Source organism: Hyperoodon ampullatus, assembly GCF_949752795.1.
Source record: "Hyperoodon ampullatus genome assembly, chromosome: 4".
NCBI lineage: Eukaryota > Metazoa > Chordata > Mammalia > Artiodactyla > Ziphiidae > Hyperoodon > Hyperoodon ampullatus.
This window is the reverse complement of record NC_136917.1, coordinates 57,614,020-57,639,788: the sequence shown is the minus strand read 5'-3', so window position 1 is coordinate 57,639,788 and position 25,769 is coordinate 57,614,020. Positions and strand designations below refer to the sequence as shown.

The window sequence follows — 25,769 nt, the reverse complement described above, 5'->3', positions numbered from 1 at the left end:
CTGCTGCCGCCGCCAAGAAGCCTGTGTGCGAGTGCAAGTCAGTGTCCACAACGCCTTTCCGGGAGCCTGTTCAGGCCGCCACTGCCGGGGTCTCGGGATCCAGGGGCGGCTTCCCTGGGAGAACGCACGGCGCGCCTCGGGCTAGTGCAACGTCACGCCGACCTCTGCCACTGCAGGCTCGCCCCGCACTCCGTGCCCCTCCCTCCCGCCCGGCCTGAGTGAGCCAGAGTCCCCGAAGAGGCTGCTCCTTTAACCCTGTCCTGTCTGAGCGAAGAACAGACGCCCTCCGGCGACCTACACGCAGAGGCGGGGCCAAATCCAAAGCTGAGACCCAGGAGCTGTGAGAACAAAGAAGAGAAAGGGAAACCTCTCCCAGCAGCCTCAGAAGCAGCGGATTAAAGCTCCACAATCAACTTGATGTACCCTGCATCTGTGGAATACATGAATAGACAACAAATCATCCCAAATTGAGGAGCCAGGAGTCAGTGCTGTGCCTCTGAGGTGGGAGAGCCAACTTCAGGACACTGGTCCACAAGAGACCTCCCAGCTCCACATAATATCAAACGGCGAAAATCTTCCAGAGATCTCCATCTCAACACCAGCACCCAGCTTCACTCAACGACCAGCAAGCTACAGTGCTGGACACCCTATGCCAAACAACTAGCAAGACAGGAACACAACACCACCCATTAGCAGAGAGGTGGCCTAAAATCATAAAAAGTCCGCAGACACCCCCAAACACACCACCAGACGTGGACCTGCCCACCAGAAAGACAAGATCCAGCCTCATCCACCAGAACACAGGCACTAGTCCCCGCCACCAGGAAGCCTACACAACCCACTAAACCAACCTTAGCCACTGGGGACAGACACCAAAAACAACGGGAACTACGAACCTGCAGCCTGCAAAAAGGAGACCCCAAACACAGTAACATAAGCAAAATGAGAAGACAGAAAAACACACAGCAGGAGAAGGAGCAAGATAAAAACCCACCAGACCTAACAAATGAAGAGGTAATAGGCAGTCTACCTGAAAAAGAATTCAGAATAATGATGGTAAAGATGATCCAAGATTCTATTTCCCAGATCCATAATCTTGGAAATAGAATAGACAAAATGCAAGAAACAGTTAACAAGGACCTAGAAGAACTAAAGATGAATCAAGCATCGATTAAAAACACAATAAATGAAATAAAAAATACTCTAGATGGGATCAATAGCAGAATAACTGAGGCAGAAGAACGGATAAGTGAGGTGGAAGATAAAATAGAGGAAATAACTGCTGCAGAGCAAAATAAAGAAAAAAGAATGAAAAGAACAGAGGACAGTCTCAGAGACCTCTGGGACAACATTAAACGCACCAACATTCGAATTATAGGGGTTCCAGAAGAAGAAGAGAAAAAGAAAGGGACTGAGAAAATATTTGAAGAGATTATAGTTGAAAACTTCCCTAATATGGGAAAGGAAATAGTTAATCAAGTCCAGGAGGCACAGAGAGTCCCATACAGAATAAATCCAAGGAGAAATACGCCAAGACACATATTAATCAAACTGTCAAAAATTAAACACAAAGAAATCATATTAAAAGCAGCAAGGCAAAAACAACAAATAACACACAAGGGAATCCCCATCAGGATAACAGCTGATCTCTCAGCAGAAACTCTACAAGCCAGAAGGGAGTGGCAGGACATACTTAAAGTGATGAAGGAGAAAAACCTGCAACCAAGACTACTCTACCCAGCAAGGATCTCATTCAGATTTGATGGAGAAATTAAAACGTTTACAGACAAGCAAAAGCTGAGAGAGTTCAGCACCACCAAACCAGCTTTACAACAAATGCTAAAGGAACTTCTCTAGGCAAGAAACACAACAGAAGGAAAAGACCTACAATAACGAACCCAAAACAATTAAGAAAATGGGAATAGGAACATACATATCGATAATTACCTTAAATGTAAATGGACTAAATGCTCCCACCAAAAGACACAGATTGGCTGAATGGATACAAAAACAAGACCCATATATATGCTGTCTACAAGAGACCCACTTCAGACCTAGAGACACATACAGACTGAAAGTAAGGGGATGGAAAACGATACTCCATGCAAATGGAAACCAAAAGAAAGCTGGAGTAGCAATTCTCATATCAGACAAAATAGACTTTAAAATAAAGACTACTAGAAGAGACAAAGAAGGACACTACATAATGATCAAGGGATCGATCCAAGAAGAAGATATAACAATTGTAAATATTTATGCACCAAACGTAGGAGCACCTCAATACATAAGGCAAATACTAACAGCCATAAAAGGAGAAATCGACAGTAACACAATCATAGTAGGGGACTTTAACACCCCACTTTCACCAATGGACAGATCATCCAAAATGAAAATAAATAAGGAAACACAAGCTTTAAATGATACATTAAACAAGATGGACTTAATTGATATTTATAGGACATTCCATCCAAAAACAACAGAATACACATTTTTCTCAAGTGCTCATGGAACATTCTCCAGGATAGATCATATCTTGGGTCACAAATCAAGCCTTGGTAAATTTAAGAAAATTGAAATTGTATCAAGTATCTTTTCTGACCACAATGCTATGAGACTAGATATCAATTACAGGAAAAGATCTGTAAAAAATACAAACACATGGAGGCTAAACAATACACTACTTAATAACGAAGTGATCACTGAAGAAATCAAAGAGGAAATTAAAAAATACCTAGAAACAAATGACAATGGAGACACGACAACCCAAAACCTATGGGATGCAGCAAAAGCAGTTCTAAGGGGGAAGTTTATAGCAATACAATCCCACCTTAAGAAACAGGAAACATCTCGAATAAACAACCTAACCTTGCACCTAAAGCAATTAGAGAAAGAAGAACAAAAACATCCCAAAGTTAGCAGAAGGAAAGAAATCATAAAAATCAGATCAGAAATAAATGAAAAAGAAATGAAGGAAACGATAGCAAAGATCAATAAAACTAAAAGCTGGTTCTTTGAGAAGATAAACAAAATTGATAAACCATTAGCCAGACTCATCAAGAAAAAAAGGGAGAAGACTCAAATCAATAGAATTAGAAATGAAAAAGGAGAAGTAACACCTGACACTGCAGAAATACAAAAGATCATGAGAGATTATTACAAGCAACTCTATGCCAATAAAATGGACAACCTGGAAGAAATGGACAAATTCTTAGAAATGCACAACCTGCCAAGACTGCATCAGGAAGAAATAGAAAATATGAACAGACCAATCACAAGCACTGAAATTGAAACTGTGATTTAAAATCTTCCAACAAACAAAAGCCCAGGACCAGATGGCTTCACAGGCGAATTCTATCAAGCATTTAGAGAAGAGCTAACACCTATCCTTCTCAAACTCTTCCAAAATATAGCAGAGGGAGGAACACTCCCAAACTCATTCTACGAGGCCACCATCACCCTGATACCAAAACCAGACAAGGATGTCACAAAGAAAGAAAACTACAGGCCAATATCACTGATGAACATAGATGCAAAAATCCTCAACAAAATACTAGCAAACAGAATCCAACAGCACATTAAAAGGATCATACACCATGATCAAGTGGGGTTTATTCCAGGAATGCAAGGATTCTTCAATATACGCAAATCAATCAACGTGATACACCATATTAACAAATTGAAGGAGAAAAACCATATGATCATCTCAATAGATGCAGAGAAAGCTTTCGACAAAATTCAACACCCATTTATGATAAAAACCCTGCAGAAAGTAGGCATAGAGGGAACTTTCCTCAACATAATAAAGGCCATATATGACAAACCCACAGCCAGCATCATCCTCAATGGTGAAAAACTGAAACCATTTCCACTGAGATCAGGAACAAGACAAGGTTGCCCACTCTCACCACTCTTATTCAACATAGTTTTGGAAGTTTTAGCCACAGCAATCAGAGAAGAAAAGGAAATAAAAGGAATCCAAATCGGAAAAGAAGAAGTAAAGCTGTCACTGTTTGCAGATGACATGATACTATACATAGAGAATCCTAAAGATGCTACCAGAAAACTACTAGAGCTAATCAATGAATTTGGTAAAGTTGCAGGATACAAAATTAATGCACAGAAATCTGTGGCATTCCTATATACTAAGGATGAAAAATCTGAAAGTGAAATCAAGGAAACACTCCCATTTACCATTGCAACAAAAAGGATAAAATATCTAGGAATAAACCTACCTAAGGAGACAAAAGACCTGTATGCAGAAAATTATAAGACACTGATGAAAGAAATTAAAGATGATACAAATAGATGGAGAGATGTACCATGTTCTTGGATTGGAAGAATCAACATTGTGAAAATGACTCTACTACCCAAAGCAATCTACAGATTCAATGCAATCCCTATCAAACTACCACTGGCATTTTTCACAGAACTAGAACAAAAAATTTCACAATTTGTATGGAAACACAAAAGACCCCGAATAGCCAAAGCAATCTTGAGAACGAAAAATGGAGCTGGAGGAATCAGGCTCCCTGACTTCAGACTATACTACAAAGCTACAGTAATCAAAACAGTATGGTACTGGCACAAAAAGAGAAAGATAGATCAATGGAACAGGATAGAAAGCCCAGAGATAAACCCACGGACATATGGTCACCTTATCTTTGATAAAGGAGGCAGGAATGTACAGTGGAGAAAGGACAGTCTCTTCAATAAGTGGTGCTGGGAAAACTGGACAGGGACATGTAAAAGTATGAGATTAGATCACTCCCTAACACCATACACAAAAATAAGCTCAAAATGGATAAAAGACCTAAATGTAAGGCCAGACACTATCAAACTCTTAGAGGAAAACATAGGCAGAACACTCTATGACATAAATCACAGCAAGATCCTTTTTGACCCACCTCCTAGAGAAATGGAAATAAAGACAAAAATAAACACATGGGACCTAATGAAACTTAAAAGCTTTTGCACAGCAAAGGAAACCATAAACAAGACCAAAAGACAACCCTCAGAATGGGAGAAAATATTTGCAAATGAAGCAACTGACAAAGGATTAATCTCCAAAATTTATAAGCAGCTCATGCAGCTCAATAACAAAAAAACAAACAACCCAATCCAAAAATGGGCAGAAGACCTAAATAGACATTTCTCCACAGAAGATATACAGACTGCCAACAAACACATGAAAGGATGCTCAACATCTTTACTCATTAGAGAAATGCAAATCAAAACTACAATGAGATATCATCTCACACCAGTCAGAATGGCCATCATCAAGAAATCTAGAAACAATAAATGCTGGAGAGGGTGTGGAAAAAAGGGAACACTCTTGCACTGCTGGTGGGAATGTGAATTGGTACAGCCACTATGGAGAACGGTATGGAGGTTCCTTAAAAAACTACAAATAGAACTACCATATGACCCAGCAATCCCACTACTGGGCATATACCCTGAGAAAACCATAATTCAAAAAGAGACATGTACCAAAATGTTCATAGCAGCCCTATTTACAATAGCCCAGAGATGGAAACAACCTAAGTGTCCATCATCGGATGAATGGGTAAAGAAGATGTGGCACATATATACAATGGAATATTACTCAGCCATAAAAAGAAATGAAATTGAGCTATTTGTAATGAGGTGGATGGACCTAGAGTCTGTCATACAGAGTGAAGTAAGTCAGAAAGAGAAAGACAAATACTGTATGCTGACACATATATATGGAATTTAAGAAAAAAAAATGTCATGAAGAACATAGGGCTAAGACAGAAATAAAGACACAGACCTACTTGAGAACGGACTTGAGGATATGGGGAGGGGGAAGGGTAAGCTGTGACAAAGCGAGAGAGTGGCATGGACATATATACACTACCAAACGTAAGGTAGATAGATAGTGGGAAGCAGCCGCAGAGCACAGGGAGATCAGCTCGGTGCTTTGTGACTGCCTGGAGGGGTGGGATGGGGAGGGTGGGAGGGAGGGAGATGCATGAGGGAAGGGATATGGGAACAGATGTATATGTATGACTGATTCACTTTGTTATAAAGCAGAAACTAATAAAAAAAAAATTAGAAAAAAAAAAAGGATCCCAGTAGATGCAGCAAATAGACTACTTATTTAAAAAAAAAAAAGTAAATTGGAATAAGGAAGCAAAGGAGGCAACACTGCATGTGAGTCTAACTATAAACAGGTAAGCCAAAAAAAAAGAAGCTAACTGATGTTTCTCTATGTATGCTATAAAATTATTATAAAGATAAATTATAATAATGATCATCATTTAGTCCTATAGTAGATATAGAAGAGATACAGGCTGTAGTTCCTGTTCTCAGGTAGTTTACAATCAGATGGGAAGAAAAGACAGTCACTTCACCAATTAAGTAACAATCCCCATTAAGAAGAAAAGAAGATGCATTGTTACTGAAATATTAATTCCATAGTAACTGCTCTTATAACTCCTAGAAGGGAAAAATCACTTAAGCTGGAGTGGCTGGGAAACACCTTAGTGGGGATGCAGCATTTGTATTTAGTTTTAAGGAACAAGTAGGATTTGCAAAGAATGGGCCAAATGAAGTTTTATTTTAAGAAACACTAAGTAAACCTGTGTGACTGGGCGAGTTAAGTAAGGACAGGTTGAAAGGGGCTGCAAGCCAGGCAGGTTGGTATGAGTGTTTCCAGGCCCAGGGCTTCTGACTCCCCAGCTCTGTGAGCTCAGTCTTTATCCCACTGAAAGGAGGAGAGAGCCACTGTGCACTTTGGGGCAGGGGGGTCACACGTGCAAAGTTGTGTAGAAGAGAGCACAGCAACAGGGACTGGGTGTCTCCGATGGAAGCTTTGGGAGAGATGGCAGAGGCAAGTCAGAGCCAATGTATTAGGGAGGGGATGAGAGCCTGAGCTCTGATGGCCTCAGAAAACAAAAGAGGCTTCTAGAAAGAAAGAAGAGTTCTAGTTTGATTTCTACTGTGTGACCTAGGGCAAAACTATTTAATCTAACCCTGGGACCTCAATTTCTCTGACTGAATATAGATGCAGAAGCATGGATGGTATTTAAATTATTTAAATGTGCTATCTGATAATAATGGTCTAAGAAATACAAATAAATTAAAAGCTGTTTTCAAAAAAAAAAAAAAAAAAGAAATGAAGACCCAACACAGCAAAAATAAATAAATTAATAAACTCCTACCCCCCAACATCTAAAAAAACAAAAATGAATCATATTAATACCTACCTCAGAGGGTTGTTGTGAGAATTTAATGGGATAACCCTATTAAAACAAATGAAATAGTACTTGTCACATCAGAAATATTTCCAATAGATGTCCACTACTGTTATAATAGTAATCACTATTTTACTATATTTAACTATATACCATGGATTGGCCTAATTTAAAGTCATGAATTAGCATAAAAGTTCTAAGGATATATTTTGATAAAATATGAAGACCTTGAGGAGTGCTCAAAGGAAATTACAGGGAAACAAAATGGGGGAAAGTTCAGTGGAAGGAAAAAAAGGTAAATACATTTATTTAATACTTACACATTTAGCCACATGATGTCGCTGTCTACCGCAAGGTATTTCACCACAAAAGATATACAGCATTTATTACGTACTAAGATGCTGGTTTTCCTCACCATCTCTGAAATACGGGCACGGAATGATTAAGAAATGAAAAATAAGGAACTAGAAATATTTAAAATTTTTTGATCGTTGCAAAAGCGACCCAATATTTGGAAAAACGATTGCAATGGTATTTTTCTGGAGAGAAGGTCAGGGATTCTGGCGACTACTGCTTTCGGTTCTGCACCTCCTATTCTGGGAGGCAGGGAGCGGCCAGGTCCATTACTCTGTCTCCGAGGAGGCCAAACACGGCACCTTCGTGGGCCGCATCGCCCAGGACCTGGGGCTGGAGCTGATGGAGCTGGTGCCGCGCCTGTTCCGGGTGGCATCCAAAGGCCGCGGGGACCTTCTGGAGGTAAATCTGCAGAATGGCATTTTGTTTGTGAATTCTCGGATCGACCGGGAGGAGCTGTGCGGGCGGAGCGTGGAGTGCAGCATCCACCTGGAGGTGATCGTGGACCGGCCGCTGCAGGTGTTCCATGTGGAGGTGGAGGTGAAGGACATTAACGACAACCAGCCGGTTTTTCCAATGGCAGTAAAAAATTTGTTTATTTATGAATCCCGGCCGCCTGGTTCTCGGATTCCGCTAGAGGGCGCATCAGATGCAGATATCGGAGCTAATTCGCTATTGACCTACACTCTTAACTCCAATGAGTATTTTACCTTGGATGTTAAAAGAAATTATGTGGAAATTAAATCCCTTGGACTTGTGCTGAAAAAACTTTTAGATCGAGAGGACACTCCTGAGCATCACTTACTTATAACAGCAGTTGATGGTGGGAAACCAGAACTCACTGGTACTATTCAACTGAAGATCACCGTTGTAGATGTAAACGACAATGCCCCAGAGTTTGAGAGCACGATCTACAAAGTCAGATTATTTGAAAATGCACCAAACGGTACCCTAGTAGTGACTGTTAACGCCTCTGATTTGGATGAAGGGATAAATAAGGACATTGTGTATTCTTTCAATACAGACATGTCAGCAGATACTTTGTCGAAATTCCACTTAGACCCTGTTAATGGATACATCAGTGTAAAGGGTAACATAGATTTCGAGTTCACTAAGTTATATGAAATCCGGGTAGAAGCAACAGATAAAGGAAATCCCCCAATGGCAGATCACTGCACGGTTGTAGTGGAAATTGTGGACACCAACGATAATGTACCTGAGTTGGTTGTCAAATCACTCTCTTTACCTGTATTAGAAGATGCTCCACTAGGAACGGTAATCGCTCTGATCAGCGTCTCCGACCGCGATTCCGGTGCCAACGGGCAGGTAACCTGCACCCTGACTCATCATGTACCCTTCAAGCTGGTGTCCACCTTCAAGAATTACTATTCGCTGGTGCTGGACAGCGCCTTGGATCGCGAGAGTATGGCGAACTATGAGGTGGTGGTGACCGCGAGGGACGGGGGCTCGCCTTCCCTGTCGACAACGGCCAGCGTGTCCGTGGAGGTGGCCGACGTGAACGACAACGCGCCCGCGTTCGCGCAGCCCGAGTACACGGTGTTGGTGAAGGAGAACAACCCACCCGGCTGCCACATCTTCACGGTGTCGGCGCGGGATGTGGACGCTCAGGAGAACGCGCTGGTGTCCTACTCGCTGGTGGAGCGGCGTGTGGGCGAGCGAGCGCTGTCGAGCTACGTGTCGGTGCACGCGGAGAGCGGCAAGGTGTACGCGCTGCAGCCGCTGGACCACGAGGAGCTGGAGCTGCTGCAGTTCCAGGTGAGCGCGCGCGACGCGGGCGTGCCGCCTCTGGGCAGCAACGTGACGCTGCAGGTGTTCGTGCTGGACGAGAACGACAACGCGCCCGCGCTGCTGCTGCCCGGGCCGGGCGGCGGGGCGGGCGCGCTGAGCCAGCTGGTGGCTCGGTCAGTGGGCGCGGGTCACGTGGTGGCAAAGGTGCGCGCGGTGGACGCGGACTCGGGCTACAACGCGTGGCTATCGTACGAGCTGCAGCCGGCGGCGGGTGGCGCGCGCAGCCCGTTCCGCGTGGGGTTGTACACGGGCGAGATCAGCACGACGCGCGCCCTGGACGAGGCGGACGCACCGCGCCAGCGCCTGCTGGTGCTGGTGAAGGACCACGGCGAGCCGGCGCTGACGGCCACGGCCACCGTGCTGTTGTCGCTGGAGGACAGCGGCCAGGCGCCCAAGGCCTCTTCGCGAGCGTCGACGGGCGCCGCTGGCGCGGAGGCCGCTCTGGTGGATGTGAACGTGTACCTGATCATCGCCATCTGCGCGGTGCCCAGCCTGTTGGTGCTCACGCTGCTGCTGTACACGGCGCTGCGGTGCTCGGCGCCGCCCAGCGAGGGCGCGTGCGGCCCCGGGAAGCCCACGCTGGTGTGCTCCAGCGCGGTGGGGAGCTGGTCTTACTCGCAGCAGAGGCGGCAGAGGGTGTGCTCTGGGGAGGGGCCGCCTAAGGCCGACCTCATGGCCTTCAGCCCCTGTCTTCCACCGGGCCCCATTAGTGCGGATAGAGAAGAGCAGACGGATGTGAAGGTTGATCTTCCTGCTAAGGTGAGTAATTTTTAAAAATCCTTTTAAAAAGTCTTTGTTTTTAATTCTCAACGTTACTACTCCTTTGGAAACATTTTAATAGTTAATTAGTCTTGTTGCTGTCGATAGAGTTTTCAAGGTATTGGTTTTGTGGTTAACGTGTTTGAATTTCTTGTGACTAATGGTTTTGAACCAAATCAGCAATAAGTGGTGAGACCCATACTTGCAGGTTTTTAAAAGTCGCTGTAGAATTATTTTATTGCTACAAATCTGGATAGAAACTAAATATATTTTCCGGGGTAAATTGAATTGATTAGAATATTTGACTTAAACTGTGGTGTTTTAATACCTGCACAATGCTTCAGTAACTTATGACACTTTTTATTGGAAATTCCTACTAGTTGTTAGTCCAAATGTCACTGACACACTTCCTTTTTATTATGCTTTTACATATTCAGTTTCAAATATTAGTTTATTAAGCCTGTTGTCTCCTATAGAGCTTCTTTTACTCACTTATCCATTTATCTGTATTCTCAGTTCCTCCTTTCTACTTGAACATGATTGTTTTAATTTTTGTGCTCACATTTGGCAATACTGTGTATTGTTGCTAGTTTTCCAATTGGGTAAAAAAAAGCTAGAATAATAAATTTATTGCTTTTAGAACTGTATCATTTTCTATCTTCTGTTTCTCACTACTTTTTATTAGTAAGCATTAAGAAATCAATAGGAAGTGAAATTTTAATACTCTCTTTATTATATCATCATTTATGAAATATTGCTTTTGAAAGATATTATTAATCTTGTTAAGAAATATTATTTTCTATCTGAACGGTGTAGAGAAAAATACTGTATATCTCATTTTAAAACTATTCAATTAGCAAAACTTATTTATTATTAACCTCTTTTACATGCAGTATTAATGATGCTAATGTCCCCAAAGTTCAATAAGTCAATGTTATTACTGGTGACCCTCCTCTGGATACCAACCTATTAATGTGTGTCATGTAGCAAGTACAAAGTTCCAAATAACTGGAAGTGAAATTATTTTCCATTCATTCCTCTATTTGGTATTTGGTCAGTTCCCCTAGTAAATAGTTGGTCTCCCATTGAAGTTTCTTTGCCACTGGAAACTAAAGCTTAGGTATGTTAGTGACTGGAGAATAGGCAAGTATTCTAAACCATTAGAGACAGAAATGAAGATACCAACCTTGCTCCGGTGTACTCCATTCTAATTGTGTGGAATACTTTTCCACACAAGTTATGTACTACAACTTCCTACTTCCTTGTTCAAGTTTCCTTGGTGAAACCTGGTTAATACTCAATGACATTGTGGGATAGGCCAACATATAAAATACATAATCCTCCTTTTTTCCACTTCCATTTCCTCTTTCTGGCACTGTCCTTTGTGCCCTCCTGTCCATCAAGTATGAGCCACAGCATGTCCAACCTCAGTTCACTATTTATTTTATTAGGTATCATTTTCATCCTATTGTGAATAATAGGGCCATCCAGAGTTCTCGTCTTCCAGGATGTGGGACTTCAGTCTTCAAATCCAGCTCCCCTCTTCAATTTTTTTTTTAGTACAAATGGGCATATAGTTTTATTTTTAAAATAAATTTATTTATTTATTTATTTATGGCTGCTTTGGGTCTTCGTTGCTGCGCGCGGGCTTTCTCTAGTTGTGGCGAGTGGGGGCTACTCTTCGTTACGGTGTGCAGGCTTCTCATTATGGTGGCTTCTCTTGTTACAGAGCATGCTGTGCTCTAGACATGTGGGCTTCAGTAGTTGTGGCACGTGGGCTCAGTAGTTGTGGCTCACAGGCTCTAGAGCGCAGCCTCAGTAGTTGTGGTGCACAGGCTTAGTTGCTCCCCGGACCAGGGTCCAAACCCGTGTCCCTGCATTGGCAGGCAGATTCTTAACCACTGTGCCACCAGGGAAGTCCTCCTCTTCAACTTCTTGACTAACATGATTCTCAGCTAATAAGACATTTTAAAGACTTTTGAGTTTTTCCCTTTAGAGATGTGTTGTCTCTATACCCGGTAAATAGTGAATAGTTCCCAAATAAATATCCCTTCTATTCTTTTGCATTCCTCATCTATGCATTTAATTACTTACAAAATAAAGTAAATGGACAGGGAGTCCTTTTCACTTCTTTCAGTGTGTTTGATACTAATCATTTTGCACAAATCTGCAGTTTGGGTACTGGAACAGTGAAACTACTTTGATTTGTGTTTTAATTCAGAAAAAATGGGGGAGGCAGTGTGGCTTTTCGTAGAATGGGAGCCTAGAGCTATTTTCACTAGATTGATTTTTTTTTTTGTCTTAGACAACTATGGTGTAAGAGGTTTATGAACACAAAAGTCAAAGAAAGTTTTAAAATAGCTACCATCATGTCCTTCTATATTGTTTTTTGTGTGTCAGGAAAATATATTATGCTCTATTATTTGGGAATTCTTTATTGACCATTAGAACTATTAATGTCTCAAAGATCATGATTGCCAAGAACTGGAATGAAAACTAAGCTAAAATCCAGGTTTTCAATATGGAAATTGAAATATATCTTAAGTAGAGCAATGTCTAAGGAAAATATTTTTGTATCTCTGGAAAATTATAGAGGTTGCTGAGATATCATATTTCTTAACTAGCTGCATGACCACCTTAATTTAATGCATTTTATTAAGCAATTGAAGAAAACCAAACCATTCTATAGGGTAAATGTTCAGCAAATGCTCAGTATGTATTCTGAGCTTTTAAACTATTATAACACAAATATTCTCTTTTTTGTGTGTGTGGTGCATGGGCCTCTCACTGTTGTGGCCTCTCCCGTTGTGGAGCACAGGCTCCGGACGCGCAGGCTCAGCGGCCATGGCTCACGGCCCCAGCCGCTCCGCGGCATGTACGATCTTCCCAGACCAGGGCACGAACCCGTGTCCCTTGCATCGGCAGGCGGACTCTCAACCACTGCGCCACCAGGGAAGCCCACAAATATTCTCTTTAAAAGTTTATATTTCAAAAATGGAGGATTAGACACACACACCCAAATACCTACAAAAGAGAAATTAATGTAATAAATGTCCCAAGTGATTTGATCTAGATGCTATAGTATAAAAGAAAATAAAGATGCCTGCCCAATTGGTTTAATCATGAAAGTCTTTGTTGGTCAAGGAAGTTTTAACTTGTTATATAATGGGGGAAACTGCTTTGAGAAGAGTTTGGAAATGATGGATATTACTTAGGCAGGCAATGAAATGAGTATATCTGTTTCATGAAAAATGTTATTGGAAGCAGGAAATTGTCCACTTTGACTAAAACATATGAGTGCTGTAGGAGAGAATACAAGTTGAGGCATATTAGATCCAGGAGAACAAGCAAGCGTTTATAAATTGTAAGAGACAAAATGAGAATACCCATCTTTCTCATGGGAGGTGAATAGGTTCCAGTGAATAAAATTATCTGGAATACTTCCCAACACAAATTATATACCAAAACATCCTACTTCCTTGTTAAAGCTTCCTTGCCCACAGCAAGGAAGACTTTCAATTAAGTGCTGATGGTCTTTGCTTCTTTTTTCAAACATTTTTGAAATTCCCTTTCAATGACTTATTTTGGAGATCAGAGTTTTCCTAGAGCTTAATTCTCTGAAATCTTCAACACCGGGAATGTAAAATCCAATCATGAAGAGTGTGTCATCATTAATAACTACCTTTCATCACTCGCAGGAACACACACATACACAAAACCTGTCATGAATTTCCTAACCAACACTTTACCAATTGTATATTTGCAAAGTGCTATGTTAACTACAGTTCGGTCTCTGTAAATACTTAAAACTTCTATGAAAAAAGTATTTCCACTGAAGTGAAAGCTGCTCCTGTGGTGAAACTAAGGATCACAATCAATCAGTGGTGCAAAATGTGTACCCCAGTAGTACAAAATGAGATTCTATTCTCCAAAGGTGGAATGGATGAAAGAATAATTAAGACTTAGAGTATGCATTTCCAGAATCTGTTACTTACGGTTTGGAGCCACATGATGTCGCTCTGTACCATAAAATTGATCCGATAGAGCGAGAAAGAAAGGAAAAAAATCCCTCCTATTCTTACTGTAAAGAAGCTGCATCCACCATCCAGATGCTGAAAAATGGAGGATGCAGCGGGACTGGACTGAACGGTCAGGAGATATCTCTTCATTTTTAAACAAGACCCCCTTCATGAGAACAAAGCACTGCGGGCTTGAAATGGAGTTTTCCTGGGGAATCCGCCAGGAATACCGGCGTTTGCTGCTCTCACTTCTGTTCCTTGCAACCTGGAAGGCCGGGAGCGGCCAGGTCCGCTACTCCGTCTCGGAGGAGGCCAAACACGGCACCTTCGTGGGCCGCATCGCCCAGGACCTGGGGCTGGAACTGGCGGAGCTGGTGCCGCGCCTGTTCCGGGTGGCGTCCAAAGGCCGCGGGGACCTTCTGGAGGTAAATCTGCAGAATGGCATTTTGTTTGTGAATTCTCGGATCGACCGGGAGGAGCTGTGCGGGCGGAGCGCGGAGTGCAGCATCCACCTGGAGGTGATCGTGGACCGGCCGCTGCAGGTGTTCCATGTGGAGGTGGAGGTGAAGGACATTAACGACAATCCTCCTGTGTTCCCGGGAACACAAAAGAATCTGTTTATGGCTGAATCCAGGCCGCTTGACTCTCGGTTTCCACTAGAGGGCGCCTCCGATGCAGACATCGGGGCCAACGCTCTGCTAACTTACACACTGAGCCCCAGTGAGTATTTCTCGCTGGAAAAACCATCCTATGAAGAGCGAGTAAAACGTCTTGGGTTAGTATTAAGGAAACCTTTAGACAGAGAAGAAGCCCCGGAGATTTTTTTATTGCTTACCGCCTCTGATGGCGGCAAACCTGAGCTAACTGGCACCGTTCAGTTACTCGTCAAAGTGCTGGACGCCAACGACAACGCCCCAGCTTTCGACAGAACACTCTATGAAGTGAAATTACTAGAAAATGTTCCTAATGGAACGTTGGTAATTAAACTCAACGCCTCAGATTTAGACGAAGGCTTGAATGGGAATATTACATATTCATTCTCAACTGATATTTTACCAAATGTGAAATCCAAGTTCTACATAGATCCAATTACTGGAGAAATTATGGTAAAGGGATATATCGATTTTGAAGAAAGCAAATCCTATGAGATTCTTGTAGAGGGCATTGATAAGGGGCAGCCCCCACTCTCTGGCCATTGTACAGTTATGGTGGAAGTTGGCGACACCAATGATAATGTTCCAGTAATGGAATTCAACTCCTTGTCCCTCCCAATTAGGGAAGACGCTCCACTGGGCACCGTCATCGCCTTGATAAGTGTGTCCGACCTCGACTCCAGTGTCAATGGGCAAGTGACTTGCACCCTGTCGCCCAGCATTCCCTTCAGGCTGGTGTCCACCTTCAAGAATTACTATTCATTGGTTCTGGACAGCGCCTTGGATCGCGAGAGTGTGTCGAACTATGACGTGGTGGTGACTGCGAGGGACGGGGGCTCGCCTTCCCTGTCGGCCACAGCCAGCGTGTCCGTGGAGGTGGCCGACGTGAACGACAACGCGCCCGTGTTCGCGCAGCCCGAGTACACGGTGTTCGTGAAGGAGAACAACCCGCCCGGCTGCCACATCTTCACGGTGTCGGCGCGGGACGCGGACGCGCAGGAGAACGCGCTGGTGTCCTACTCGCTGGTGGAGCGGCGGGTGGGCGAGCGAGCGCTGTCGAGCTACGTGTCGGTGCACGCGGAGAGCGGCAAGGTGTACGCGCTGCAGCCACTGGACCACGAGGAGCTGGAGCTGCTGCAGTTCCAGGTGAGCGCGCGCGACGCGGGCGTGCCGCCTCTGGGCAGCAACGTGACGCTGCAGGTGTTCGTGCTGGACGAGAACGACAACGCGCCCGCGCTGCTGCTGCCCGGACCGGGCGGCGGGGCGGGAGCACTGAGCCAGCTGGTGGCTCGGTCGGTGGGCGCGGGCCACGTGGTGGCGAAGGTGCGCGCGGTGGACGCGGACTCGGGCTACAACGCGTGGCTGTCGTACGAGCTGCAGCCGGCGGCGGGTGGCGCGCGCAGCCCGTTCCGCGTGGGGCTGTACACGGGCGAGATCAGCACGACGCGCGCCCTGGACGAGGCGGACGCGCCGCGCCAGCGCCTGCTGGTGCTGGTGAAGGACCACGGCGAGCCGGCGCTGACGGCCACGGCCACCGTGCTGCTGTCGCTGGAGGACAGCGGCCAGGTGCCCAAGGCCTCTTCGCGAGCGTCGACGGGCGCCGCTGACTCAGAGGCCGCTCTGGTGGATGTGAACGTGTACCTGATCATCGCCATCTGCGCGGTGTCTAGCCTGTTGGTGCTCACGCTGCTGCTGTACACGGCGCTACGGTGCTCGGCGCCGCCCAGCGAGGGCGCGTGCGGCCCCGGGAAGCCCACGCTGGTGTGCTCCAGCGCGGTGGGGAGCTGGTCTTACTCGCAGCAGAGGCGGCAGAGGGTGTGCTCTGGGGAGGGGCCGCCCAAGGCAGATCTCATGGCCTTCAGCCCCAGCCTACCTCAGGGTCCCATCTCTACGGACACCGTGAGTCTCAAAACTCTTAAAGCAATTTTTCGTCATGCCTTTAATATGAAATATTTAATATTATCCTCTATCTTCTCTTTTTTATTTTAAATTATAGCTTTATAAGTAATTATTGTATCCTTTTAGATATAAATTCTCTTGTTACTAATTCATTTACTTATAGTTATGCTTAAAATTTACTTTGTTGGAGAAAATTGTTTTGCACTATAGTGTTTATTTCAGTAACAATCCCCTTTTTATAAGGTTTTAAAGGTTACAGTTAATGGACTAGTTTTCTGTGGACCATAGAAAGCATTTGCAGACTAAAATTTTTAGTTGAACGTTTCAATTTTCAAATTTTGGTGTTGTAGTAAGATACTTGTAAGATACATATTTGGCATTATTATTTATTGTCAAAGCCCCATGTTGTAACTACATAGAAATATTTAACATCATCGTGTCAATTTTCCTTTTTTGTTCTCCATAGACTATCCATTATTTGAGTATTTTTATTACACATATTGAATTAATTTTTTTCAGTAATATTTGTGCATTGAATGACTCTTTCAAGACTGTTTAAATGGTTGGCCTTGGTATACTAATGGTGAATTGATATTTATAATTAAAATTTTTTAGCTCTAGTGGCTTCATTTTATTCATTTTTGAATACAAAATACATTTACATGATTTAAAATGTTTCCATTCTACCTCCAATATCAAGCCACTTAATATACCTGCTGAATATTTCAAACTTTCGAATTTCTTGGCTATTCTTCTAGAGAATTTTTCATATACTAATAAACTCCCCTCTCCCATTTTTTTTTTTTTTTTTTTTTTTTGTGGTATGTGGGCCTCTCACTGTTGTGGCCTCTCCCGCTGCGGAGCACAGGCTCCGGACGCACAGGCTCCGGACGCACAGGCCCAGCGGCCATGGCTCACGGGCCCAGCCGCTCCGCGGCACGTGGGACCCTCCCAGACCGGGGCACGAACCCGCCTCCCCTGCATCGGCAGGCGGACTCTCAACCACCGCGCCACCAGGGAAGCCCTCCCCTCTCCCATTTTAAGACATAATATTTGTGTTGATTTTCCTTCCCCCCCTTCATTTAATATAATTTGTCTATCATGACATATTACTTAAGGAGATTTTTCATTCTTTTTTCCAGCCCATGTTGTCCTATTTTGCAGATATGTCATAATTCCCTCCCTCCAACATCAACATTTAGTGGAACAATGATTAGTTTTTCTCTATCTTACTTTTTCTTTTCCAATTCACAAATTATTATATTGGTGAGAAATAATCGTGAATTCTCACAGTTGGGAAAATCTTAACATTTTTGAGTTAGAAAACATTTGTATTTATGGTTGCCTTTTGTTTTTAGATTTTAAAAAACTGTACTATGATATAACCCCCCCCTCGAGTTTGTTGCTTACCAATACCATTTTTACAACAAAGCCATACATTTTATCTACTATAGGCAAGAGTGCTCTCCACCTCAAATACAGAGAACTATTTTTCTACACTTCTTTAAAAAATAATATGGGTTTAGCCAGGAATAAATATTCCACATTTCATATGACAAAATGTCAATTCCCCTTTTTATTGCTTTCCTATTTCTTGCATTCTCACATGTATTTAATTTTATAAGTACACTTGTATCATACTATTTAAACATTTCTAATACCTCATTACTTTGGGGGAGTCCTATAAGTGGAGAGGGCATTCTCACCACTGTGTAAATTTGTAGTTAACAGTTGTCAGCATTTTAAAAATCAAGTTAAAAATCAAATTAATTTAGTTTTGAAATATAAACTTTTTATTTATAACTGAGAATTTTCTTTGCTGGGGGAGGAAGATGTTCATAGATTGACTAAACTTTTTTTTCTCACACAATCTTCTCCCTTGACTAGATGAACTATTTGAGTAAATAAATAAACAAAAATATAAGATGTTTCTTATGAGGAGACCAGTATTTTCCTTTTCCAATGAAAAGGAAATTGCATATATGATTTCAGTAACATTGTATAATTTTCTACTTGGAGCCAATAAATAGAATTATTGCAACTGTTCCAGTTAATTGGACTATATTACCAACCTTCTGGAAATTGCTAGGAACTTCAATAGAAAGACAGATTTGATACTTTAATTAACTAATTTAAAAGTTGATATTCAAAGAGATTCTTCACTTAGGGCAGCACTTTATGAAATACCTTAACCACTATAGAAAACCTTCAACTAACAAGACTGTAGGCCAATATATCTTTTGTCAAGGCCTTTCTTCCTGTAAGCAAAGGAACCTTTTATTTGGGGGCTTATTATTGGTTGTCAAATGAACTCTTTGTTTACTCAAAATAAGTGTAATAGAAAGCGATAAGGACTACTACTTATCAGGATAGATCTAGGTTAGTTATTTTAAGATGTTGTTATGTAAGTTATGTAAAATGTTCTCATGTTGGGGGGTACTTTGTATTACAGTTGTCTGTGAGGATTTTACAAGTATATCAGAATTCTGGAGAAGGGTGAGCATTGGCAAGTGTCCGTTTGAAAATTCTTTTTAATAACTTTCATTGTCTCCTTTTGAGAAAGAGTTTAATTACCTACAGTTGATGACATTAAGGATGAATTCATGGTAAGATGATATTTTGGCATGACTTTGATATGAGTGGAGCATTTTTACAGGTAAAGATGGAGGTAATTTTTAAAAAATTGAACAAAGGTTGTATTGCGGAAGAAGGAAAGCAAGTGATCTATGTTGTCTGCAAAATAGAATTAATATTGGAGAGTAGTTGAAAATAACACTGGAAATGTTGGCTTGTGATCATATCTCAGGTCACATAGAAGTGATTCTAACATCTTGGGATTTATATGTTTAGTGCAATCCAATAAAAGCTGTACCCATGAAGATAAATATGGTGAAAAGACAGATGGACAGATGGACTATAGGCCAACTTTGAATAGGGCAGGTAAGGGAGATGGAGTAATAAAAAATTGATATAGGTGACATGTAGAATGTTCATGCCATTAAATAAAAGGTGAATTTAAGGGTTTGAATTTGGGAGGTATTAATGATTTATCTTCATAATCTTTAAATTGTAATCAAATTATTTTCTAGGCGTCATCAGCATGTATGGCTAAAAATGACAATTATAACCATTGAAAAGGGGGAGGAAGATGTGAGTTTGGGAATACCTTCAATATAAGTCTTGTCTGAAATGTTGGAAGGGGATGAGAACACAAATAAAAGCATATAAGAGGTTGAGGTAGAAAGAGAAGGATAAGGTCATTTAGGAGCAGCGGAAGGATCAGAGCAGCAAAGTACAATAGGTAGAAATTCCACAAGACTTTGCAGTGATGGAGAAGTATGCAAAGGAAAATGTTTTGAGGGGGAGGACTAATATAAGCTGCAGAGAAATTAAGAAATGTTGTAAAAAATATGTGCTAAAAATTTCAGCCTCCATTATTAAATTAAAAAGCATTATTAGGAGTAGTTGATGTTCACTGAACAAAGAAAGAATGGACTTTGATAATCTATAAGGTTTTTAAAATTTGGGTAAAACTTGCTAATTTAAAATTACACTCTTTTCTCAAAATATAATAGTATATCTGGTGACAGAAATACATGCACATGCTTCTTCTCTATACAAATATGTAGGATAGTTTGCACTTCTAATTCCCAAGCCTGGTTCATATCACACTTAAGCTTTCTAAAATGGTTGATACAGTTTTTACATTATTGGGAGGAAAGTTGTTTCACTATGAGTATTTTGAACGCTTACCCTACTCTAAACTAATAAAAGAAAACAGATGAGATAAACTGACCCTGCAAATTACAAACATGAGGAGATTTACTATTAAAATAAGGCAAAAATATATATGTAATATAAATAGCTATATCTTTAATTTGAAGAACTATAGCGTAGCTTCGTTGTGAATTCATTTCTTACCCTTTAGAGCCGCATGATGTCGCTGTCTACCGTGAAGTTACACTAGCTTTTATTCAAGTCCATTGCTCCCATTACTGCATCCTTCCACGAGTGTTGAATGATGGCAGGAGCAGAAGAACTGAATTAACAGACTCGGGATCATACAATATTTCATCTTAATGCCTAGACAAGATTTCCTGATGGAACTAAACCAGCAAGTATTTGAAATGCTTATTACACCTGAAGGCCGACTGAGATCCCGGTGTTTGCTTCTCTCGCTTCTGCTCCTTGCAGCCTGGGAGGAGGGGAGCGGCCAGGTCCGCTACTCCGTCCCGGAGGAGGCCAAACACGGCACCTTCGTGGGCCGCATCGCCCAGGACCTGGGGCTGGAGCTGATGGAGCTGGTGCCGCGCCTGTTCCGGGTGGCGTCCAAAGGCCGCGGGGACCTTCTGGAGGTAAATCTGCAGAATGGCATTTTGTTTGTGAATTCTCGGATCGACCGGGAGGAGCTGTGCGGGCGGAGCGCGGAGTGCAGCATCCACCTGGAGGTGATCGTGAACCGGCCGCTGCAGGTGTTCCATGTGGAGGTGGAGGTGAAGGACATTAACGACAACCCGCCTGTGTTCCCGGTAAAGGAACAAAGAGTGTTGATTTCCGAATCTAGGCTGCCAGATTCGTTGTTTCCACTAGAGGGCGCGTCGGATGCAGATGTGGGCTCAAATTCTGTCTTAACCTACAAGCTCAGTTCCAACGAAAACTTCGCGTTAGATGTGAAAACAAACAGTGATGACAGTACACAAATTGGGCTCGTGTTAAGGAAATCGTTGGACAGAGAGGAAGCGCCCGAACATAAATTATTCCTCATGGCCACTGACCAAGGCAAACCTGAGCTCACTGCCACTGTTCAGCTGCTGGTCACCGTACTGGATGTGAATGACAATGCTCCCAGTTTTGGACAGCCAGAGTATGAAGCAAAAATATTTGAAAACTCAGATAACGGAACAATAGTTATGAGACTGAATGCTTCTGATAGGGATGAAGGAGCGAATGGGGAGTTTTCATACTCTTTTAATAGTCTTGTTCCACCAATGGTTAGTAACCAGTTTAGAATAGATCCAAATACTGGAGAAATAGTAATTCAAGGGAATTTAGATTTTGAAAATATAAATATATACAAAATCCGTATTGATGCGACAGACAAAGGCCACCCTCCCATGGCTGGTCATTGCACCATCTTGGTGAAAGTATTGGATAAAAATGATAATGTCCCTCAGATTGCACTGACTTCCTTATCCTTGCCTGTCCGAGAGGACGCTCATTTCGGCACTGTCATTGCCCTAATTAGCGTGTCCGATCTCGACTCAGGTGCCAACGGGCAGGTGACCTGCTCTCTGACGCCCCATGTTCCCTTCAAACTGGTGTCCACCTTCAAGAATTACTATTCAATGGTTCTGGACAGCGCCTTGGATCGCGAGAGTGTGTCGAACTATGAGGTGGTGGTGACTGCGAGGGACGGGGGCTCGCCTTCCCTGTCGGCCACAGCCAGCCTGTCCGTGGAGGTGGCCGACGTGAACGACAACGCGCCCGCGTTCGCGCAGCCCGAGTACACGGTGTTGGTGAAGGAGAACAACCCGCCAGGCTGCCACATCTTCACGGTGTCGGCGCGGGACGCGGACACGCAGGAGAACGCGCTGGTGTCCTACTCGCTGGTGGAGCGGCGGGTGGGCGAGCGAGCGCTGTCGAGCTACGTGTCGGTGCACGCGGAGAGCGGCAAGGTGTACGCGCTGCAGCCGCTGGACCACGAGGAGCTGGAGCTGCTGCAGTTCCAGGTGAGCGCGCGCGACGCGGGCGTGCCGCCTCTGGGCAGCAACGTGACGCTGCAGGTGTTCGTGCTGGACGAGAACGACAACGCGCCCGTGCTGCTGCTGCCCGGGCCGGGCGGCGGGGCGGGAGCACTGAGCCAGCTGGTGGCTCGGTCGGTGGGCGCGGGCCACGTGGTGGCGAAGGTGCGCGCGGTGGACGCGGACTCGGGCTACAACGCGTGGCTGTCGTACGAGCTGCAGCCGGCGGCGGGTGGCGCGCGCAGCCCGTTCCGCGTGGGGCTGTACACGGGCGAGATCAGCACGACGCGCGCCCTGGACGAGGCGGACGCGCCGCGCCAGCGCCTGCTGGTGCTGGTGAAGGACCACGGCGAGCCGGCGCTGACGGCCACGGCCACCGTGCTGTTGTCGCTGGAGGACAGCGGCCAGGCGCCCAAGGCCTCTTCGCGGGCGTCGACGGGCGCCGCCGGCGCGGAGGCCGCTCTGGTGGATGTGAACGTGTACCTGATCATCGCCATCTGCTCGGTGTCCAGCCTGTTGGTGCTCACGCTGCTGCTGTACACGGTGCTGCGGTGCTCGGCGCCGCCCAACGAGGGCGCGTGCGGGCCCGGGAAGCCCACGCTGGTGTGCTCCAGCGCGGTGGGGAGCTGGTCTTACTCGCAGCAGAGGCGGCAGAGGGTGTGCTCTGGGGAGGGGCCGCCCAAGGCAGATCTCATGGCCTTCAGCCCCAGCCTTCCAGCTTGTCCAGTAGTGGTGGATATGGGTGAGCTTCAGGATTTAAATGATGATCGTCTTTCCAAAGTAAGTCTGAATTTTCATAATTACCAGTTAATATTTATTTTGAAATGTTATAATTGTTTTCTTTCGGTTTATATTTACACTCTCCTATTTTTGAAAAATTTGAATAATTTTACATTATATACGTCTTTTCCTTTTTGTTAATTATTATGATCTCTTTGGTTTATTAATGTTGACTTAAAGTGGAATCAAACGTTATTAATATCATTCTACACCTCAAGATTTTTGTCTTGAAACTCAAATTTCATTGGATACATTCATTTGTGATGAATTAAAAATTTTGCATTGGTAGTATTTTTTTTCTTATTAATATTGTAGAGCTTTCATTACTTTCCATTTGAACTTCAGGAGGGTTATTTCACAGTTACTCATTTTTAAATAATATATTGACATTTCAATGTCACTTTATTACACTTTTTTTTTTTTTTTTTGCGGTACGCGGGCCTCTCACTGTTGTGGCCTCTCCCGTTGCGGAGCACAGGCTCCAGACGCGCAGGCTCAGCGGCCATGGCTCACGGACCCAGCCGCTCTGCGGCATGTGGGATCCTCCCGGACCGGGGCACGAACCCGCGTCCCCTGCATCGGCAGGCAGACTCTCAACCACTGCGCCACCAGGGAAGCCCACTTTATTACACTTTTATTCTTTCTGCTTCCTTCTTCCTTCCTTTCTTTCCTTCTTCTTTTTTTTTAATACTTCCGTTTAGCCAACACTTTCTATTTATCCACTTTGTTTAAGGACCCGGTTCATTATATCTTAATCTAGATTCCTTTTGGGGCCTGGTGGTTCCAAGAGTCTAACAGTCTGTAGTGCTCATTTACTGTTGGCCTTTTAAACCATTTAGAGACAAAGTACATAGTATTAGTTATCAGACTGAATACTTCCGATTGGGTTGAAGAAGTGAATGGGGAAAGTTCACACTCTTACAGCTACCATGTGACACCCATGGTTATTGCTCAGCTTATCAGGGATTCAAATATCAGACAAATAGTAATTCAACAGAATGTGAACTTTGACCAAGTACATTCATGTAAAATCTGCATTGAACTCTCAAACACTGCAAATCACTTATTTATGTTTGATTTTTATTTGGTGGGTTCCTTTTCATAGAACTATTTATTCTAATTTAATGCTTTCATTATTCACTCTGTCTTATGATTTAAACTCTTCACTGTTTCTTTACATGCAGGAAGCAGAGAATAGTGTTAATTGTTTTGAGTTTTGAAGCCATCCTTCCTTGTCTAAATTCCTCCTACCAATTTTGTTCTTTGCAGCCTTGCTTAACCTCTCATTTTTCAGTTTTCCACCTGTAAAGCTGGGATGATAAATAGTAATACCTATCACAGGTAATTGCTGAAGTACTTAGTAAGTTTATACTTATAAAGTGCTTATGATAGTATTAGCTAAATATTAAGAACTTGATAAAATTTGGCTATTAATATTATGAAGAGGAATAGGAAAATCTAAAATGTCAGAAGGTCATCATTATGGCTTTATTATTTTTATTTTATGTAAAGGCTATTTATGGCCTCCCTATAAATAATTAATTTAAGATGTATTTTAATTAATCCAAGATGTCTCTAACATTTTGAATGCCATCGAAGAAAAATTTGATCCATTTTTCTATGTTGAAAATTGAATTAAGACTTTGGCAGTGGAAAAGCATTTTGGATTTAAAAACTACGTTTAAGCTGCTGAGCCTTTGCTGAAGGTGATTTTAACTTTTTGTGTTGTTCTTGTCTTCCTAGGAAGTATTAGACTACCTTAAACTGGAATGGCATATTTTCCCACATTTAAAAGTTGTCTAGGGTCCATCAGAGGACTGAACTGGGGTTTGTGCTCCCCAGTGTGTTCATTTTCTATTTTTGAAATGGTGGAAGCCATTGGTAGTGTTTCTGATTTTTAAAAATAAGTAAGCACACAATAGTTTTGTGTGGTTTTTTTGGTGCCGTTGGGTCTTCGTTGCTGCAGGCGGGCTTTCTCTAATTGAGGTGAACGGGGGCTACTCTTCATTGCAGCACGTGGACTTCTCACTGCGGTGGCTTCTTTTGTTGCGGAGCACAGGCTCCAGGCGCGCGGGCTTCAGTAGATGTGGTGCACAGGCTTAGCTTCTCCGCAGCATGTGGAATCTTCCTGGACCAGGGCTTAAACCTGTGTACCCTGCATTGGCAGGCGGATTCTTAACCACTGCGCCACCAGGGAAGCCCCACACAGTAGTTTTTAAACACATACTTAAAAGTGACAAATAGACTATTGTTGTATAATCAATAAAGAGTGTCATTTGTATAAATAGTGATATCTAACAACCATAAAAATAGTATGCTTTCTTAGGAAATAGAGAAGAACCATAGGCATCACTCTTGAGTAAACATTTAAAAAATATTCTAGGAGGGTCTCTAAGAGCATGATGCTGTGTCAAGAATGATTGAATTAACAAGACCCAGCCCCTGGCTTCAAGAAGTTGATAGAAAAATAAAGATATTTGTCATACATAAATATAACCATCTTAGAGGCAGAATATTATAAGAGATACAAGAGACGTAAAT

The 25,769-nt window shown here is 43.2% G+C and overlaps 2 protein-coding genes across 3 annotated transcripts in view; both read left to right on the top strand.

Annotated features, from left to right (window-relative positions):
- Positions 1 to 7,742: 7,742 nt before the first annotated feature.
- LOC307051394 (protocadherin alpha-3-like) lies at positions 7,743 to 10,151 on the top strand (the record flags this gene model as incomplete). Its single annotated transcript, XM_079701709.1, has 1 exon — positions 7,743 to 10,151. The coding sequence occupies one exon, from the start codon at positions 7,743 to 7,745 to the stop codon at positions 10,149 to 10,151; it is 2,409 nt and encodes an 802-aa protein (XP_079557835.1).
- A 4,174-nt stretch (positions 10,152 to 14,325) lies between these two features.
- The window catches only part of LOC307051380 (protocadherin alpha-C2), a gene marked incomplete at both ends in the record, with an annotated part of 147,142 nt that continues 135,698 nt past the window's right edge, over positions 14,326 to 25,769 (top strand). The window contains one exon of one of the 2 annotated variants that reach the window (XM_079701692.1): positions 14,326 to 16,707. In XM_079701692.1, coding sequence (XP_079557818.1) covers positions 14,326 to 16,707 — 2,382 coding nt within the window. Of the gene's footprint in view, positions 16,708 to 20,834; positions 23,229 to 25,769 lie in introns of those variants that run through there. The other variant, XM_079701689.1, reaches the window with a different exon arrangement.